Source organism: Geotrypetes seraphini, chromosome 8, assembly GCF_902459505.1.
Source record: "Geotrypetes seraphini chromosome 8, aGeoSer1.1, whole genome shotgun sequence".
Lineage (NCBI taxonomy): Eukaryota > Metazoa > Chordata > Amphibia > Gymnophiona > Dermophiidae > Geotrypetes > Geotrypetes seraphini.
The window spans coordinates 42,706,470-42,727,844 of NC_047091.1; the positions used below are offsets into that span (position 1 = coordinate 42,706,470).

At 46.3% G+C, this 21,375-nt stretch overlaps 1 protein-coding gene across 1 annotated transcript in view; it reads left to right on the forward strand.

The window, feature by feature from the left end:
* CALM3 (calmodulin 3) overlaps positions 1–21,066 on the forward strand; it is a 36,352-nt gene extending 15,286 nt beyond the window's left edge. Inside the window, exon 6 of the mRNA XM_033954581.1 lies at positions 18,837–21,066. Coding sequence (XP_033810472.1) covers positions 18,837–18,865 — 29 coding nt within the window. The 3' untranslated portion in view covers positions 18,866–21,066. The remainder of the gene's footprint in view (positions 1–18,836) is intronic.
* Positions 21,067–21,375: the final 309 nt, after the last annotated feature.

Consider the following 21,375-nt stretch of genomic DNA (forward strand, 5'->3'; position numbering starts at 1 on the left):
AACGCTCTTCCGGATTCTGTCGTAGGGGAAAACACCCTCCAGGGATTCAAGACAAAGTTAGACAAGTTCCTGCTGAACCAGAACGTATGCAGGTAGGGCTAGTCTCAGGGCGCTGGTCTTTGAGCAAGGGCCGCCGCGTGAGCGGATTGTTGGGCACGATGGACCACTGGTCTGAACCAACAGCGGCAATTCTTATGTTCTCCATTAGTCCCAACACTTTATGCCTTCTGCAAGCTTTCTCTGTCCTTGCCTCTTCCCTCGTGTGCCATCCTTCCTTCCCACCCCCCAACCCAACATGCTCTCTCCCCATACACCATCTAACCCTCCCCTCCAATGTGTAGCACCTTTCTGCCAGGTCCAGCAGCACCTCTTCTCTCTTCCTTTTGCCTCCCCCCAGTCCACTAGTACCCCTTCTTCCTTCCCTCTGTGTACTTCTACACCAGGGCCCCCCCCTCGAAGGCCAGCATGTTTCCCCTTCTTTGCAGCATCCTCCAGCTTCCTCCCTGGCCTCCCGGTCTTAGTTTCAGCTGATTACCACAGCCTGCAGAGAGGATTGCCGGTGCTGTAGCGATCCTTGCAGGATGCTGTCGGCCTTCGCAGCACATTCCCTCTGCCATGGTCCCACCCCCTCCTCTTACATCAGGGGCAGGAACTTCAATTGGATGCTGGTTCTAAATACTCCAAGGAGTATCTTGAGGTCATGCATCTTCCTCAACCTCCTGCAGAGTCACTTAAGCTTCCGCTTCTCAAGCTTTTGTCTCAGACTTTTACACGATGCCTGGAGACTCCTTATACAATTCCTGCTGTTCCAGGCAAATTGGACTCCAGGTATAAAACTCTGCATTGCAAAGAATTTGAGAATTTGCAGTTGTCTCACCAATCCCTGCTTGTGGAGTCCTCCTTGAAAAGATCCCATCCTTCCAGAGTTTATGCTACCGTTCCTCCTGAAAGGGAAGGGAAAACTATGGACAAGTTTGGACGTCACCTTTACCAAAATGCTATGATGTCCTCCAAAGTCCTGAATTATAATTTTTATTTTGTAACTTAACTCAAGTTCCTCATTGATCTTCTTCCTATTTAGATACACAGAAGCACTTCGAATTCCAAGAAGTCATCGCTACTCTGTCACAACTCAGATTACATCTTCTCCAGTCTTCTTATGAAGCCTTCGAGTTGTCAGCCAGGGCAACTGCTTTCTCTGTAGCAATGCGCCACCTGGCCGGCTTCGCACCATTGACATGGACCCTAATCTTTAGGACCGCTTGGCTAACATTCTTTGTGCAGGCAATGACTTCTTTGATGAATCTATTGAGGCAGCCACAAAGAAATTGTCTGAACATGAAAAATATTTTCCTTCCATTGTCAGACCAAAGCCTAAGCCACCTCCTGTCAAGCCTTCACGACCTCCTCCAATTTTCCAGAGGCGTTATGCTCCGAGGGTGGCTCCTTACAATCATCCGCCTCCCAAGAAACAGCAGCATCAGAAGCAACAAAAACCTCAACCTTCTGCTGCACCAAAGGCTGCACAGCCTTTTTGACTGTTTAAAACAGAGCATAACCTCCACTGTTCTGTTTCTGTCCTCTCTTCCCCCATAGGAGGTCGTCTCCAACATTTTTATCACCGATGGGAGACAATTACATCCGACCTCTGGGTGCTGTCAATCATCAGGGAAGGATACTTTCTTCATTTCTCTCAGGTTCCACTAGAGTTTTCTCCAAGACAGTATCCTTCCAGTCCATCCCAGACAGCTCTTCTTCTTCAGGAAGCTCAAGCTCTGCTTTGTCTCTGTGCCATCGAACCAGTTCCTTTGAAACAGCAGAACAAGGGGTTTTACTCCTGTTACTTCCTAGTTCCGAAGAATATGGGTGATCTGCGGCCCATTTTAGACCTCAGGGCTCTCAACAAATTTTTAGTCAAAGAAAAATTTTGCATGGCGTCCCTTTATCCCCTCTTCGATCAAAACGACTGGTTATGTTCTCTGGATCTCAAGGAGGCTTATACTCGTATTCCCATTCATCCGGCCTCCCGTCAATATCTCAGATTTCGGGTGGGGAATCTGCATTACCAATACAGAGTGCTACCCTTTGGCCTTTCTTCATCTCCCACAGTATTCACCAAGTGCCTGGTGGTGGTAGCAGCAGCTCTAAGGAACCATGGTCTTCAGGTGTTTCCCTTACCTAGATGACTGGCTCATCAAGGATTCCACATCTCAGGGGGTTATTGTAGCGACTCAACGGACTATGTGGTTCCTACAAAGTTTGGGATTCAAAATCAACTTTCCCAAATCCCAATTAAGCCCTCTCAGAATCTACAATTCATTGGAGCTGTTCTGGACACTATTCAACTCGGAGCATTCCTTCTGTAACAACGTTTGGAAGCTCTCCTTAACTGTCATGCAGTGTCTTCCCACTCTTCAATCTCAGCGAGACACATGATGGTACTACTAGGTCACATGTCCTCCACAGTACATGTGACTCCTTTTGCCAGATTTCACTTCAGAATTCCTCAGTGGACCCTGGCATCTCAGTGGACACATTGCAGTCACTCCTTCCTTGAGGCAGTCTCTCCTCTGGTGGATGCTCTCTTCCAATCTCTCCAGAGGCTTGCTGTTTCAAGTGCTCCCCCCCATCAGAAGGTCCTCACAACAGATTCCTCGACCTACGCTTGGGGCGCTCATCTTGATGATCTCCGTACTCAAGGCCACTGGAGCAGCACGGATCGTCAGTGTCGCATCAATCTATTGGAACTCAGAGCGATCTTCAACGCTCTCAAAGCTTTTCAACATCTTCACGCCCAGGTAATCCTCATTCGAACAGACAACCAAGTCGCCATGTACTATGTCAACAAACAGGGGGGAATGGGATCTCCCTCCCTTTGCCAAGAAGCTCTGAAGGTTTGGGACTGAGCAATCCTCCACACCACCTTTCTCAAAGCTGTCTACATCCAAGGGGCGAAAAATTGCTTGGCGGACAACTTGAGTCGTCTTCTGCAATCTCACAAATGGACATTCAATTCCTTGCCTCTTCATCATATTTTTTTGCATTGGGGAATGCCTCAGATAGATCTCTTTGCAGCTCCCCACAACCACAAACTGCCCCAGTTCTGCTCCAGGATATATTCTCCTCATTGCCTCGAGGCAGATGCTTTCCTACTGGAATGGACGAATCTCTTCCTGTATGCATTCCTTCCATTCTCTCTCATTCTCAAGACTTTTGTCAAGTTGAAGAACGATCATGCCACCATGATTCTGATAGCTCCTCAGTGGCCGAGACAACCTTGGTACCCTTCTACTTCAACTCAGCAGCAGGGAGCCACTACTTCTACCAGTTTTTCCATCTCTGCTTACACAGAGTCAAGGATCTCTGCTTCATCCCAACGTGTAATCTCTACACCTGACAGCTTGGTACCTTTCAACATAACTCCTCTTCAGTTTTTTCAATCTGTAAGAGACATTTTAGAGGCTTCTAGAAAGCCTGCCACTAGACAATGCTACCACCAAAAATGGACTAGATTTTCTACATGGTGCATCTCTCACGATAAGGAGCCTCAAGGTTCCTCCTTATCTTCTATTCTAGATTATCATTTGCACTTATCCACCTCTGGCTAGATTTTCTACATGGTGCATCTCTCACGATAAGGAGCCTCAAGGTTCCTCCTTATCGTCTATTGTAGATTATCTTTTGCACTTATCTATCTCTGGCCTCAAATCTACATTGATCCGAGTCCATCTTAGGGCAATTGCTGCTTTCCATCAGTGTATTGAAGGGAAACCCCTCTCTGCTCATTCCAGATTCATGAAAGGACTTTTCAATGACAAACTTCCTCTCAAACCGCCTCCAGTAGTTTGGGGTCTCAATGTTGTTTTTGCTCAATTGATGAAGCCTCCATTTGAACCAATGTCTACAGCTCATCTGAAGTATGTCACTTGGAAAGTGGTGTTTCTCATTGCCCTCACATCTGCACGAAGAGTCAGTGAGCTGGAAGCTTTCACTGTGTTCCATCATGACAAGGTGGTTCTCCATACTCATCCTAAATTCTTACCTAAAGTGGTTTCAGAATTTCATCTCAATCAATCTATTGTACTTCCAATGTTTTTTTCCAAGGCCTCATTCTCATCCTGGAGAATCAGCTCTTCATACTCTGGACTGTAAACGTGCTTTGGCCTTCTACTTGGAACGCACCAAACCACACAGAACTGCTCCTTAACTTTCTGTCTCCTTCGATCCAAACAAGTTGGGACATCCAATCTCTAAGCGTACCATTTCCAACTGGATGGCTGATCATATCTCTTTCTGCTTTGCGCAGGCTGGATTACAACTACAGAGTCAAGTCACAGCCCAGAGCACAGCTTCAGTAGCTTTCCTCAGATCTACATCTATTGAGGAAATTTGCAAAGCTGCTACCTGGTCCTCGGTTCATACTTTCACCTCTCACTATTGTCTGTATGTATTGTCCAGACAGGATGGCCATTTTGACCAGAGAGTCTTACAAAATTTATTCTCCTAAGTTGCCAACACTCCCACCATCCCATTCTGGTTAGCTTGGAGGTCACCCATATGTGAGAATAGGCTGCCTACTTGTCCTGGGATAAAGCACAGTTACTTACCTTAACAGTTGTTATCCAGGGACAGCAGGCAGATATTCTCACAACCCACCCACCTCTCCTGGTTGGCTTCTCTGCTAGTTATCTGAACTGAGGAGACTTGCGCATGCGTGGTGTGGCTGACTCGAAACTTCTACGTTTCTACAAGCAAGTCTGCTTGCAAGGCTGTCCGCATCCGGGCTCTGTGGATGACGTCGCCCATATGTGAGAATAGCTGCCTACTGTCCCTGGATAACAACTGTTACGGTAAGTAACTGTGCTTTCTGTCACATCACTTCCAGATTCCATATGCTAGGTGTTCAATCCCAACTTGCAGTCCGGGTGTTGCAGAAATCTACATCTTTTCTGAACACATGCTCCACTCCCTAGTATGAGAGATAGTAACATACTTAGTTTCAATTTCTGCAAGCAGTCTGAGCAGAAGTCATTTGCTGGTGCTCTGCTTCTGTTTCTTATTTTTTCACTTAGTTTGCTTAAAGTGCTTTTCTCAGTGGCTTCAGTGCCTTGAGATCTCTTCTCCTGTGGTCCACTGTTCAAGAAAAGGTTGCAGTCCTGCTGGATTGCAGCTTCACAAAGAAACTCTGGTGGATCTTTGAAGCCAGCCTGCTATGTACCACCATCGGAAGTACCAGGGGTCCCTTCCTGTGGAGTTTGCTGACCAGTGACCCTGTCACAGGCTTCTAGTGCAGGCTGTGTATGTGTCTGGACAGAAACCCACCCGGGTTTAAGACGCAGGCCGCCTTTCCCGCCCCTACCCACTTAGAGGCAGAGGGTGTAGTCTGTCTCTGGCTTGCTGGCAGCCCAAAAAATCTTCCATTCCAGTGCATGTTGAGCTGTTTCTGAGGTAGAAAGTCCTTTTTCTCCACTCATCTGCTTTAAAATCACTGACAGGCAAAGGCACTACAGAGACACCGAGCACCTCCATTATTTCGTATTGTAACTTCGGAGGTGGCTTGTAAATCGATTTAAACTTCATTTTTCAGTTTCTGTGGGTAGGGTTCAGGTCCCCCACCTCCCCAAATCGCTATTTTTATTTTTGGACTAGCTGATGCCCTGGCGTTGCACGGGTATTTAATTATAGCAATAACACTGTAAATGGATTCAAATAAAGATACTTTATAGTGGTGAATGAAATTATTTTTTTACAGCTTAATAAAAAGTACAATATTCAAATTATAATGTGAAATATTTGACAAAATGAATACAATACAACTAACGCAAAACGTGATTATAAACAACAATTTTAGTTTCACCTCCTGGAGCAAGAACATATAAATTATTGGGTGAACCCACCCTTGAGCAAGCAACATAGAGTTGTGGGCCGCAAGACCCCCAGAACATATCACCCCAGGTAGTGAGGGATCTGCATACCAAGTTTCGTTCAAATCGGTCAAGTCGTTTTTGAATTACTGTGAGAATGGCAGCTTTTTACATATTTTCCATTGACATGAATGGGTGAAATCTGATTTTCTGTTTGTAGCTCCGCCCACGTGTGCAGGTGGGCCGCAAGACCCCCAGAACATATCACCCCAGGTAGTGAGGGATCTGCATACCAAGTTTCGTTCAAATCGGTCAAGCCGTTTTTGAATTACAGTGAGAATGGCAGCTTTTTACATTTTTTCCATTGACATGAATGGGTGAAATCTGATTTTCTGTTTGTAGCTCCGCCCACGTGTGCAGGTGGGCCGCAAGACCCCCAGAACATATCATCCCAGGTAGTGAGGGATCTGCATACCAAGTTTCGTTCAAATCGGTCAAGCCGTTTTTGAATTACTGTGAGAATGGCAGCTTTTTACATTTTTTCCATTGACATGAATGGGTGAAATCTGATTTTCTGTTTGTAGCTCCGCCCACGTGTGCAGGTGAGCCGCGAGACCCCTAGAACATATCACCCCAGGTAGTGAGGGATCTGCATACCAAGTTTCGTTCAAATCGGTCAAGCCGTTTTTGAATTACAGTGAGAATGGCAGCTTTTTACATTTTTTCCATTGACATGAATGGGTGAAATCTGATTATCTGTTTGTAGCTCCGCCCACGTGTGCAGGTGGGCCGCGAGACCCCCAGAACATATCATCCCAGGTAGTGAGGGATCTGCATACCAAGTTTCGTTCAAATTGGTCAAGCCGTTTTTGAATTACTGTGAGAATGGCAGCTTTTTACATTTTTTTCCATTGACATGAATGGGTGAAATCTGATTATCTGTTTGTAGCTCCGCCCACGTGTGCAGGTGGGCCGCGAGACCCCCAGAACATATCATCCCAGGTAGTGAGGGATCTGCATACCAAGTTTCGTTCAAATTGGTCAAGCCGTTTTTGAATTACTGTGAGAATGGCAGCTTTTTACATTTTTTCCATTGACATGAATGGGTGAAATCTGATTTTCTGTTTGTAGCTCCGCCCACGTGTGCAGGTGGGCCGCGAGACCCCCAGAACATATCACCCCAGGTAGTGAGGGATCTGCATACCAAGTTTCGTTCAAATCGGTCAAGCCGTTTTTGCGTGATCGCGGCACATACACACATACATACCTCCGATTTTTTATATATATATATATATATATAGATTTTGTTTATTTTTGGTGTGAATTTGTAACGGCGGCCATCTTGGATATTTAAAAAAATCTTTTTTTTCTAACTTTGATTTCTGCCTCAAGAACCCCCTAGATTTGACTCAAAATCAATTGGGATGGACTCCCCAGCCGCTAATCTATTGGATGTGGACATTGCGCCGGATCAGTGATTGCGTACCGATTGCCATAGCGCACCGGGGGAGGGGGTGGGAGCGTCGGGCTTCACCTCTTCTGTGTCTCTGAGGCTGAGGAGCCATGTCTTCTGGGTTGGGTCCATGTCTTTCAAAGAAAATCTCACCCAGAGACAGTTCTGGAGTCTTACGCAGTATGCCTGCATTCTGAGTCTGAGGACTCTTTTGCTGCGATGCTTGTATCTCAACAGAGCCCTGCCATGGTTGCGGAGTGGGCCTTTTCACCAGATTTTACTCGGATCCTTGGAACGGTGTATCCTCAGACCCTGCTTGTTGGATGCAGCCGGTGGGTGTGTTGGGGCTTTTTTGGTCTATGGTGTCAGTGGCAAAGCTTCCTGTTTGGGAGCTCTCTTGTCTGGTTGTGCCAGACCTTGATTGAAGTCATTGCCATGCAGATTTTAGGTTTGCTCTGTCTCCTGCAACTGTATTTAAGTTGGATCTGGCTGCTGCCTTTGCTGAGCCTGGTCTCGGCCACTCTTGAGTGTCTGGATTTGGAGGTGCTGGTCCTTCTCATTTTCAGCAGGCTTCTGTTTGCCTCTTTTATAGAAGATGTTCTGATAGAGCTCCATTTCCCTCCATTTGGATTTTCCACCTTCCAGGCTTCGGTCCTGGACCATTCTCCTGTGCCTTTTCCATTCCGTCCACAGCTCCTGGGTCTGATTTCAGAACAATGTGACCCCGGATGACTTTTTCCAATCTGCTAAAGCTATGTCTACGCTTAATCACCTGAATCCTGCTTTTTGGCAAGTTTGAATAGCCTGAGGTGGATTCTGCCATGTCGCTGGTTTCTAGCACTTCCCTTCCTAGTGACAGCAGCCCTTCCTAGTGATGGGGGAGTGAAGTTCAGGATTCTCAGGATCATAAGAGGCTGTTATGATACAATATTTTATTTTCTAGCATCCTCAGGTAGCCAAGTGGCAGTGACCACTTCCTTTATGGTGTGTGTATGTCATGTCGGCCTGCGCAATGCGTCCTCTGTTGAAGTGCATGTCTGTCCTCCGCTGGTGCTGGATGGTGGCTGTGATGCCAAATGCTCTTTAGGATCTCATTCGGATTTTTAGTACATTTCCTGCTGGTGCAGAGTCTGAGAGCCGAACTCGTTGGACTGTGAGGGTGAGGACGCTGCTTTGAGAATCACCTTCAGCAGTCTTCTTTCAAGGGCCACATTCTTGTTAGTTTAGGTATGGCTTGCTTCTACTCTTCGGCCGACATTTCCTGGTCTTAGGAGCTGTTCTGTCTGCCCCAGATGGTCTTGTTGGTTTCGGCAGAAATCTCAAAAAGCCAGGTGCCTTTTCAGTCGACGAACAGTGTGTAAACTAAGGTTGTATGCATTGGTTTGGCCCTGGCTGGCTCACCAGTTCCTGTATGATGTGTCGTTCCCCCCCCCCCCCCCCCCAGTGGTCTGGTCATCTACCAGACAGCAACGCATTCTGGCCTGGTGTCTCTAGTGGCTCTGTATTGGCCTCACTGCCCACAGTATGCAGTTCTCATACATTTTAGCAGGGCAAGAAGTTCCAGTTCCCTTTTCATTAATATCTTCTCAGACAGGTACTGGTGTCCTTGGAGAACCCACGGCATTTTGGTGTTACGGCATGGCTCTTGAACGCTCAGCCTTGATGAGCGGTTAGCTGGAGTTCATCTGTTACCTAAACACAGGAGTCTGTACATTAGGTAATAATCCGTGCTCATGAACTGCTTGCAAAAGGGTGTCTATTCCATCTGTTCAGCTCCTCCTTCACCAGTGGAGTATAAAGCCCTCTTCAGTTTTTCTTCTGCAAGCGAACTGAGAAGTTGTATTCTGCTCTGTTTGTTTATTATTATTTTGGGGTATTCTTCTGTTTCAGGAGGCTTTGGTGTCAGAGGTCCCCATTTTGGGGGCTATTCTGCCTGGAAGAGGACAAAGACTTTACAAGGGTCTACTGCAGCTCACACCCACAGGTGTACCTGTTGAGCCAATCTTCTTTGTGCTTCAAGTCTTTGGGTCTGTTCTCTTAGGAGCCAGCTTGCCTTCCAATTTATCAGAGACTTGTGTGCAGGCTGTGGGGTCCCTATATGAATCACTTTGGATTTCAGCGAGCCGGCTGTGTTTTAATCTCTCTCCATTTCCCCCCCCCCCCCCCCCAGGTCACGCCGTGAGGATCTGTGAGAGTGGAGTCCTCAGTCGGCATTTATCCAACTGGTAGCACAAAGATCTACAGTTTTGAACTGTTTTTCTTGCAAGGATTTGAGGCAGAAAGTCCTCCCCCTTTAGTCAGGCTGCAGCAAAGCTGACACAGGCAGGCACCAGCAAAGCACAGCGAGTAAAGCCCATTATTCCCTAAGGAGAAAATCGGGGGTAGGGATCTGAAAAAGTTGTTTAGGGTTTCTGGGGCCAGAACTAGGGTTCCCCTTCTCCAAAACCCTGCTCTCTGAGTTGTTAAACTTTGGGGGAGCCCTTGCGGACTGTTTTGCCACAAATTCATTGGCAGCAGCCATCTTTGATTTTAAATGATTTTTTTTTTTCTCTAAAGGTTCCATCTGCCTCAAACCCTTCAATTTAGCTTAAAATCGGCTGGGATTGATTCCTCAGGCTGTTCTGCCCCTATATCATGCCAGTTTTGCGCTGGATGGTTGGCTGAGGAGCATCCTTGTGCTGCGGGGAAGGTGATATAGCCATGGGAACCTTAGGCTTAAACCTCCTCTGAGTCTTCTAGGGCTGGGGAACTGCAGGGGGTTTGAATAGTAGGGAGAAAATCTCTCCTGGAGACCTCAAACAGCAAAGGTGTGAAATTCAAGTGCATGGATGCTGCAGAGCCCAAGAGAAGTCGGTCTGAGGTCTTGCAAGGATCTATGGGGCCACCTGTGCAAGGATTTACCCCAGAGTTTGTGAATCTCCTGTGGAATGTTTATTTGACAGGTCCTGGACATGCTGTGCTACCTGAGGGAGCGCCGGCAGTGAGCCAGAGAGAGATCCCTCTTCTGGAGGTATCTCCACTGTGGAGAAAGCTAGCTCCCAGCCTGTGACCAAGCGGAACAAGACTGGGAGGATTGGAGGTCAGACCCCATGCCTTTTATTGTCCCAGGATTCAGCTGCTTTCCTGGAGGATTCCAGTTCCCTGTTAGGAAATGGGAGTCAAGAGGCAGTAGTTGCCCACGGTCAGGGAGATGATCAATAGGTGCTGTGGCTTTTCAAGTTGGCTACCATCCCACATGTTAAGGATGCACTTAGGGAGTTGAAGTTGGAGCCCCAGCAGCCATCCACTTCACAGTTCATAAGAACATAAGCAGTTCCTCTGCTGGGTCAGACCAGAGGTCCATCATGCCCAGCAGTCCGCTCACACAGCGGCCCATCAGGTCCAGGACCTGTATAGTATTCCTCTATCTATACCCTTCTATTCCCTTTTCCTTCAGGAAATCATCTAATCCCTTCTTGAACTCCAATACCGTACCTTGTCCTATCACGCCCTCTGGAAGCGCATTCCAGGTTGTCCACCACCCGTTGGGTGAAGAACTTCCTAGCATTGGTTCTGAATCTGTCCCCTTTTAATTTTGCTGAATGCCTCTCGTTCTTGTAGATTTTGAAAGTTTGAAGAATCTGTCCCTCTCCACTTTCTCTATGCCCTTCATGATCTTGTAAGTCTCTATCATATCCCCTGTAAGTCTCTGCTTCTCCAGGGAAAAGAGCCCCAGTTTCTCCAGTCTTTCAGCGTATGAAAGGTTTTCCATACTTTTATCAAATGTGTCGCTCTCTTCTGAACCCTCTTGAGTATCGCCATATCTTTCTTTAGGTACGGCGACCAATACTGAACTGCTCATATGTTCAGATCACCTTTTTCTCTGCGCATCTGGACATCACCTTGCTGTTGACTGAGCAATGGGAGACTCCGGAAGTCGACATAACGGTGGCAGACTATGTCCAAATTTTATCCTATGGCTTTATAAATTTCAGCAGCTGTTTAGTAGCTGAAGGTGGATTACATGGTGGTTCAAGTGACTAAAATGTACCTCCCTCCCTAGCAACGGGGGGGAGTGATGTTAAAAAGTGGATCTTAAAAGAAGCAATTTGAAATGTTGACTTTGGGGATCAAAGCTGCAGCGGCAGCCTTATTTGTGACATATGCATGCCACACCAAGTTAAGGCAGAGTCCTATTGTGGAGCAGGACATCTGCCCCTAGCTAGTGCTGGAAAGGTGGATTATGTGGCAGATGCTAGTCTATATGACCTCATCAGAATCGAGAAGGTTTTTGGTGGATGCCATTTTGTCCTGAAGTAAGCTCAAAATCAGGCAATGGGGTAGGCGATTCAGCCTTCAAAGCCACGCCAAGAAGACTGCTCTTCAAAGGGCAGATACTATTTGGAAAAGGCTTAGACAACTTTATAGTCAGCGTGGCGATCACTGCCTTAATTCAATGCCATACAGTCAGGGGAGGCAGAGGCAATTTTTATTTCTCACGACATTCCTGCCAGTACTTTGCGGGTTCCTCCACTCAGGGATACAGCCAGAGATTTAACAACTCCAGACGTCAGCATAACCTCCAAGAGGTCACCATGACACCAGATCTGCAGTCACCATACCCCTGCACATTGGCAGGAGGCTGTATGCATTCTGGAGGGAGTGGGAGAGAATTTCCTCAGACCACTAGGTCCTAGGTATTATTCAAGAGGGCCACAAGATTGAGTGCTCACCCTCCTTCGGATTTATTCAACAACTTGCCAGCCGGATGGCTAGTAAAAGATGCCAGGATCCGGGTGACGGTGCAAAGGTTGTTGGACATTCAAGCCATAGAACTAGTTCCCAAAGAAGAATTGGCCTTTGGCTTAGAGAATGACACGGTGAAAAAATTGGTCCCCGTCACCGCCCCGTCCCCGTCTCACCGTCACCGCCCCGTCCCCGTCTCACCATCCCCGTCACCGCCCCGTCCCCGTCTCACCATCCTCTTCACCGCCCCGTCACCGCCACTGCCACCCCATTCACCGCCCCGTCACCGCCACTGCAATCCCATTCACTTTTCTTTATTTACGTATAAAGGAAACATTCTTTAAAACTTTAAAACTTAGTTAAATATTAGTTAATAACTATACAAAAACAAAACACGCAGAGAAAAAATTAATTAATATAAATTCCCTGACTTCCCTGCACTGTCCCCCCTTGAAGGTCTGTCCCCATCCTGAAAGCCTGATGCCCCCCCCCCGACGTCCGATACATCCCTCCCCCCGAAGGACCGCCGACTCCCCAACAATATCGGGCCAGGAGGGAGCCCAAATCCTCCTGGCCACGGCGACCCCCTAACCCCACCCCGCACTACATTACGGGCAGGAGGGATCCCAGGCCCTCCTGCCCTCGACGCAAACCCCCCTCCCCCCAACGACCGCCCCCCCAGCTTCAAAATGATGCCTGAAGTTACCTTGGGGGTTCTGAGCACTATTAATTTTAATTTATTACAGCACTCCAGAAATATTTTTCTAATTGTTTTAACTTGGAAAAGCGAACCAGGATTGTCTTAATGAAAGGCTTATGTTCTGCACTGCAGCCCTCCTGCCCTCGACGCAAACCCCCCTCCCCCCAACGACCGCCCCCCCCAGCCGACCCGCGACCCCCCTGGCGACCCCCACGACCCCCCCACCCCCCTTCCCCGTACCTTTGGTAGTTGGCCGGACAGACGGGAGCCAAAACCGCCTGTCCGGCAGGCAGCCAACGAAGGAATGAGGCCGGATTGGCCCATCCATCCTAAAGCTCCGCCTACTGGTGGGGCCTAAGGCGCGTGGGCCAATCAGAATAGGCCCTGGAGCCTTAGGTCCCACCTGGGGGCGCGGCCTAAGGCACATGGTCGGGTTGGGCCCATGTGCCTCAGGCCGCGCCCCCAGGTGGGACCTAAGGCTCCAGGGCCTATTCTGATTGGCCCACGCGCCTTAGGCCCCACCAGTAGGCGGAGCTTTAGGATGGATGGGCCAATCCGGCCTCATTCCTTCGTTGGCTGCCTGCCGGACAGGCGGGTTTGGCTCCCGTCTGTCCGGCCAACTACCAAAGGTACGGGGAAGGGGGGTGGGGGGGTCGTGGGGGTCGCCAGGGGGGTCGCGGGTCGGCTGGGGGGGCGGTCGGAGGTTCTTGGGGGGGGCGGTCGTTGGGGGGGAGGGGGGTTTGCGTCGAGGGCAGGAGGGCCTGGGATCCCTCCGGCCCGTAATGTAGTGCGGGGTGGGGTTAGGGGGTCGCCGTGGCCAGGAGGGTTTGGGCTCCCTTCTGGCCCGATATTGTCGGGAAGTCGGCGGTCCTTCGGGGTGGGGGTGCGAGTGGTCCTGCCGGGGGGGGGATGTATCGGACGTCGGGGAGTCGGCCGGGCAAGAGGGCTTGGGCTCCCTCTTGCTCCGATCGCGGGTGCGGGTGGGAGCGCGTGCGAGCGGTCGTTCGGGGTGGGGGTGCGAGCGGTCCTGCTGGGGGGGTGAATCGGGCGTCGGGCGGTAAATAGCGGTTCCTAGAAGGGGGTACATTGGCCCGCGGGGACAAACCTATTCACCGTTTCCGCGGTCGGTGAATGGCCTTGTCCCCGTCACCGCAGCGACTGCTAGTTTTCTTCCCCGTTTTCGGCGGTGACCCGCGGCTTAAATGCGGTGGCCGCGGGTAAACCGTCACCGTGTCATTCTCTACTTTGGCTGATAATCCATATACTTCACAGTACCTAAAAAAAGGCACAGAAGACTGGAGATCAATCCTGGACCTAAAGTCCGAGAATGCGGTGCTGAAAATACTGTGCTTCTGGATGGAGACGGTTTGGTCAAGCATTGCAGCGGTGGCTGTGGAGTAATTCTTAGTCTCTCTAGATCTGACAGAGGCATACCTTCATATTCCAATTTTCCCGGACCACAGGAAATATTTGAGATTCCATGTCCTTCAAAGTCATTTTTAATTTGAAGCTATTCTTTTCAGGTAGTCAACGACCCTATGTACCTTCATCAAGGTGATGGTGGTGGTTGCAGCTTACCTCTACAGGGATGGGGATGCAAGTACATCCATACCTGGATGATTGGTTGATCAGCACACCATCGGAGGACAAGCAAGCAGTTTGACAAGTTGTGGATCTCCTACAGGATCTGGGCTGGATAGTGAACTTTAAGAAGAGTTGTTTGGAGTATTTGGGAGTCTCCTTTGACACAACAAAAAGCTGCTTCTTTTTCCTTGAGCCATACAAGCAAACTCAGGAAGTATATTGTAGAGCTCTTAGTGATGCTGAATCTCATGACTTTGTTTCCACAATAGCAGGGACTGTGTAACAATGGAGTCAGAAAAAGTATCAAATAGCAAAATACAGACTGACTCAATCAATATAGCCAACATATGAGGAGGACGAGCACTGCTATCTTCAGAGCTCAGAGACTTGTAACTCTGAAGAGGGGAAATAAATCCTCTCTTGGGATAAGAGTTTTTCATCCAATCATAGCTAGACATGCAGTAAGCAGGTCCAACTCAAGAAGGCAATAGGTTTATGATATTTGCAAATATCATAAACCTATTGCCTTCTTGAGTTGGACCTGCTTACTGCATGTCTAGCTATGATTGGATGAAAAACTCTTATCCCAAGAGAGGATTTATTTCCCCTCTTCAGAGTTACAAGTCTCTGAGCTCTGAAGATAGCAGTGCTCGTCCTCCTCATATGTTGAATCTCATGACTTGGCATTATCTCCAAGCCTAGGTGTTGGGCTTGATGGCACCCCCTCTAGACTCTTGGTGGTCCCTGCGATTGTCATTCCCTGGACAGGGGAAGCGAGGAACAGCTTGTGCTCGTGGCTTCAAGGAGATTACTTATCAAAGAGCATGCCTCTCCAAATCTCTTTATGGGTGAAACTTAATGGCTGATACTGGCCTGTTTTGGCTGGGGGGGGGGGGGTGGCTCATTGAGGCGATCATTCAGTACAGAGACAATGGACTCTCCCACAGAGAAAGTGGTCCATAAATCATTTGGAGCTTCAAGCCATTTGTCTACCATTGAGAACATTGGAAAAGCACCTTGACAGAAAGGTAGTCAGAATGTTCTTGGACAGTGTCTACTGACATTTAAAACTTGGTCCTTTTAGAAGCCTCAATACATACATAATCTGTTAATTCCATACGCCCCAACATGTACACTTCGTTCTATGGACCAACATCTTCTGATAGTACCATCATTAAAGATTATAGGTACATACAGGCAAAATATTTTTTCGGTCATTGCCCCACAGACATGGAATACCCTTCCACTACACTTCTCCCTCCGTATTTGCTTTGATAGGGGATTAACAGAATCGCAAATACAGAAAAACTGCAAATAACTTTTCATATGTTATTCGTTGTTTTCTATTAAGAACCATCGTGAATATGGTGAAACCATGAATAACATGGTGGGAGACCTGGCCTGTTCCTGAAGGAGAAGCAAAGCACGGTGAAGAAAGTGCTGGGAATCAGCAATTTTTCTTTGTAAAAAGCTTGGAATCGGCGATTTCTCTATGCAAGCTGATGTAATTTGGGGGGAGAAGCCAGCAAGCTAAAAACCGTGAATAATTGAAACAGTGAATGCTTAAACTGCGAATACAGAGGGAGAAGTGTATATTTAAGAGAAGATAATGTAGATCATTTTAAGAGTAACCTGAAAAGTTTTCTTTTAAAGGATGCCTATAATTGTTGAATCTTCTTTGACAGCATTCTTTCTTAGAATTCCTGTTTTAAACATTTTAGCAACTCCATTATAGTTTTTCACATGTAGTGCTATTCCTCCACTGCTCTCTTTTTTTTCTTTTCTTTATCCCTGATGTACTCACCTTATTTGTCTCTAATCTTACAAAGATTGTATTTCTTCCCTTTTTAACCTAATGTACCGGTTTGTCATGTCCACCTGTTATTTGTAAGTGTTTACTTCATGTTTTAATTGTATAACTATTGGATTGTTATTCGCTTAATAATTCCAGATAAGCGATTTTTATCAAATTTTATTAAACTTGAAACTTCAGGTTGCCTATATGTTTTCCTTCTTGGCCCATGGTGGGCCGGGTCAACCACAGAATTACAAATCACCTGGGACTTGTGATCTTGATAGCTCCAGATTGTCCTCACTGGCCTTGGTAAGTGGATTTAGTGTGTCTCAAACAAGACAGAAGCATCAAACTACTGGTGCACTCAGGACGCCTCTGGTCAGGGACCAATTCCCAAGGAGAACTTGGAGCGCTTTGGTCTTACGGCATGGCTCTTGAGCACATGGTTTAAACCCATAAGGGTTATTCGGAGGTATTCATTTCGACTCTCCAAGCAAAAAAGCCATCAACATTTGTGGCTTATGCCAAGGCCTGGAAGTGCCAGCTCTGGTGTACCAGAGATCAGGTAGAACATTTTTGAGACGCCATTTCTTGTGATTTGGCATTTCTGCAGGTCAGACTAGAAAAAAGTCTAGTTCAAGTGGCAGGCCTCTCATGTTTCCGAGTTTATTGCTGGTATCTCACCCAGATGTGACCTGGGTTTTTAAATGAGTACTCAAATTGCGACCTCTGTTATTCCTGCCCTTTCTGTCCTGGAATCTTAATATCATTTTGAAGGATCTTTCTATGCCTTTTTATGAGCCTCTCCAAGAAGTGTTCCTTCTGGATCTCACAATGAAGACAGTATTTGTGATGGCAGTAGACTCAGCAAGAAGGATCTTTGAATTGCAAGTTCTTTCCTGCAGAGAGCCTTTCCTCAGGAAAATGGAGGCTGTGGTTTCACTGGATAACGTACATGCCTTCCACATCAACCAAGAGATTTGTTTTCTTGCCTGCCTTTCTGCCTACGGGTTCAACTAAGCAGGGTAAGATATTGCAGAGGTTGAATGTATGAAATTTTACTCCATTACCTGGAAAGGACCAATGATTCTTGGCTTTCCGACCAGCTTTTTGTCCTAACCAGTTAGACCAGCATACAAGGCTTCTATCACCATATGGATTTGCATGGCAACTTCATCAACGTACATTGGCTGTGACAAACAGCCACTTATTTCTCTCAAAGCTCATTCTGTTACAAGTGTGGTGTCCTCAAGGGCAGAATCCTGGGTAGTTCCGCCCAAAAAGATCTGTAGCGTTGCTACTTGGTCTACTCTCTGTGCCTTTTATAAGGTTCTACAGAGTGGACATGGTGGTTCAAGAGGACACCACTTTTGGGTCCTCGGTTCTGTCCCGCTTTGGATGTCCAACACTGTTTTGGTATGTCACCTAACATACAGATTCTTACCTGGATAATTTTCTTTCCATTAATACACACAAGAGTTTGTATGGCTCACCCTGTGGGTTTTGCAATTTTGCCTGCTTTCTTCCTTAGACAACTCCTATAGTCCAGAACTGGAGTTTTTCTTCTGTCAGTTGGATGAACATGTATGAATAAGTTACTAATAAAGTAATGAGTTTGAGCTTTGGAGCTGTATGTCTGGTTGCACCATGGATACATCTATGTTGTAAGCTTATGCTAATTATTGTTCCTTTTCATGAGTTACAGATCAGAACAGAAATGCATGATATAATAATAATAACAATTTATATACCGCAGTACCGTGACGTTCTGTGTGGTTTACAATAATTAAAAAGTTACAGATTGAGTAGTACTAGTGGAGTTGAAATTTAGCCGTCAGTTATTGTGGAGAAAGATTGTTCCCTGTAACTGCCTAAGTACTTTAGGAACAAATATGATATCTCTGGGGAAGTTCCCCTTGCCCTGCCTTCTCTCTTCTGTTAGTATAGATCGATTTGTTTTGGTACAAACTGAAGAGTGCACAATACTCCACTAGTGAAGGAGGAGCTCAAAGATGTGATTGACGCTAAAGAATGACATGTGGACAAATCTTTCCCCATCCCCACGAGCTCTTTTCCTGTCCCTGCCCCATTCTTGCAAGCTCCATCCTCATCTACACAAGCCTCAAACACTTTAAAATCATGTGTTTGAGGCTTGTGTGGTTAAGGCAGAGCTTTACAGGAATCGGACAGGGACAGCGACAAAATTTACTGGGATGGGGAAATTGAGTTTCTTTAGGGATGGGGGACACATTTGTCCCCATGTCATTCTCTTAATTGACACCCTTCTACAAGCAGTTTGCGAGCACAGATTGATCACCTAACCTATTGTATATATTAACAAAGATTATCCAGGTAAGAACCTAATCTTTCAGTTGAACCTCTCGGTTTTCTATGCTATTCCTGTACCTCAGAATATCCTTGAATTCTGGTTTTACCTTTCATTTGCCAATAACTCAGAATCCATATAAGTATTTTTGCTGTATATTTTACAGTTCTTTTGCCTGACCTATGTGGTGAGAAGCACAGCTCTTGCTGTTAGTCCCTGCTGAGAATTCTGTACTTCAGGAATATGTTGCCTTTTCTTCATGGTCCTAATAATCCCAGAATCTCAGTGGGCACCGACTCTTGACAGCAAAAGCAATGCCTCATACTGATCATTCATATGTGCACTTCCACCATTAAGCTTATGTTTTTTCTTTTTTTTTCCCTTAACAGAATTTGTCCAGATGATGACAGCTAAGTGAGCGAATCTCAGCTGGCTCCGCTTGCGCTCTCGGGGATACTCTGTCTCTTGCCAACGTTCTGTCCTCTCTTCCATGTCTCTTTAAACCACTCCTTAAGCAATGGGCAGGGTGGGGTGGGGGCCATGTTTGGAGAGAAATAAAGTGACTTGTGGCACAGACTGCATGACTGGATCTGGCTGAACCTCCACCTCCTGATTTCCCAGCCAGCACTGCACCATTCCGAAGCGCCACGGGGCCCACCGCACATCTCCTCTGCTTTCCCCTTACCATTTGTTGTGGTGGTGGGTTTTTTTGGGGGGTGTGTTGTTTTTTTTTTAATCCCTTATTTTTGGTCCAACTGAACTGGCCCCCTTCCTGAGTGATTCTAGATCCTGAAGAACCCACACAACTGGCAGGGGAGGGCTTGGGAGGGAGCAGCCACTGCAGTGTGTGTGTGTGTATGTGTGTGCATGCTTCTCACGCCAGTGTGCTTCCCTAGTGGCGTGTTTGACAGTCATGCCTGCTTAGAGGGTGGGGGAAATGGGGGGGGTGCTTCAGTATAGTGAGACAGGGGAAGAACGACATGGCATGAACTGCTCATGAATCTTGGAGGAGTCTTGTAGAGCATTTAACAAAACACATGTCTTATATTTATACCACGGGGTGGCCACTAACACCATGTGTGTTTCTGTATTAATCTATGTGTTTGCAAGCTGAGCGTTCTGTAAACTAACTATTTTGAAATTGTGGTCATGGCAGCATGGATTTCGCCAGACATCTGTTGAATATTTCCAGCTGCTGGCCTAGCCTTTGCTAACTGGCTGTTTTATTTTAATTTTTCTTCAAAAACTAAAAGAATTGTAGTTGGCGTGCACCACAAATGGTGGGCAGATGTTATGCTGCCTCATCCCCTGATGGTGTTTTTCTCTGTGGATTGTTGTCTGTTTTGTGGGGAGGGAAAAGGGAATTTCTGAAGGGTTTAGGGAGTTAAGAAGATTTGCAGAAAGCATTATGTGGTGGGTGACATCATCATTCCAGTGCTTTTGATGTCGTCAACTGAGTGATGGCACTACCTGCTTTCCATATGAGGGTTTCATGATGTACTTTTCAAATGTCTTAATTTTTTTCCCTCAACCATATAGAAGTAAGTAATTTGAATAATATTTAGTAGAATCTGTATGGTAGTTCTTGGCAATATCTATGTGTATATAACCCAATGCTAACTTTTGAAGTGACTTTCTTCTCGTGTATGAAGTTGTCCCTTTGCACGAAGCCCAGGAAATGTGTGTCAAGAATTTTTAGGTTTTAAACAGGAAGAATAACTCCACAGAAAACCTATTGCACTTTAGCGTCCATAAAATATTTTCCTCCTCAAGATTGTGTAGTAGTGCTGGTTGTGGGGGAGTTTTGTTTGTTTGTTTGTTTATTTATTTATTTATTTATTTATTTAAATTTTTATCCCGTTCTCCCAGAAGCTCAGATGCAGGTTTTCTGTGCTTTGGTTTCATGAATTGCCCTGGAAGCCATGAAGCACAGTTTGGCCTTCTAGTCTTCCTCTTTTTACTGTGCACAGTTCACCACAGTTTAAAAAAAAAACAAAAAAACTGACCTTGAGCTGCTTGATCCTTTCCATTTCACATCTTCTCTGCATTCTGGTTGAAATCACACTAACATGTGGTTTTGTAGCTTGTGGAGGGATGGGAGGGAGGATTGACTGGACAGGGTCTGTCCAGCTTCACTTTTATTTTCTCAAGCAGCAGATGTCCAGCAGCAGGTTGCTGATAAGTGATAGTCCTGTTCTAATTATGTTATGGAAATCTGAATACCTATTGAGCTTTCTAATCTCTGTGCATTCATTAGTGGAGAAGTGAGTGACTGGTGTGCTTTAACCAGTAAAGTGAGCGGATGCATTCTGGGATTCCCTGATCTACTGTATTGACAGGTATTACTGGAAAGGATCATGCTTTAGACAAATGATTTTTACCAACTTATTATTTAAGATTTTCTGTGGGGGATGCTGTGAAATCTCTGACTCTGAACAAAAACCTGCCTGAGAAGTTTTTATATTCTTCCTGTAACAGCTGCTAGGATTTGTGAGTAAGGCTTTGTAAAATCTGGGTTATGATGATCCCTGGGTGTAAATATGGTCACAGCTTGCTGCTGAGTTGGGAATCTGGGCTATTTACAAAATGCAATAAAATGTGAAAAAACATTACAAATAATTTGAAGCCTGAAGTGTTTTTTGTCCTCTTGATATCTTTGGGAAGGAGAAGAGGGTAGGAGACATTTTTGGGTATTGTGATGAGTGCTCTAGAGTGTCATTTGTAATTGTGGTGGGGTACTCCTTCAGTAGCATAGAAGTTGCTTTCTATGCTACTGAATAAACAATGGATGTAAAGTCAATGTGGAAGGGGTAAGATGATGATTTTGGGTCTGTAATGAGAAACAATGGGAAGATGCGTGAGGTTTGGGTTTTTTTTTGTTTTTTTTCTAATCATTCAGTTTTGATTGTCAATTTGTAACAACAAAAT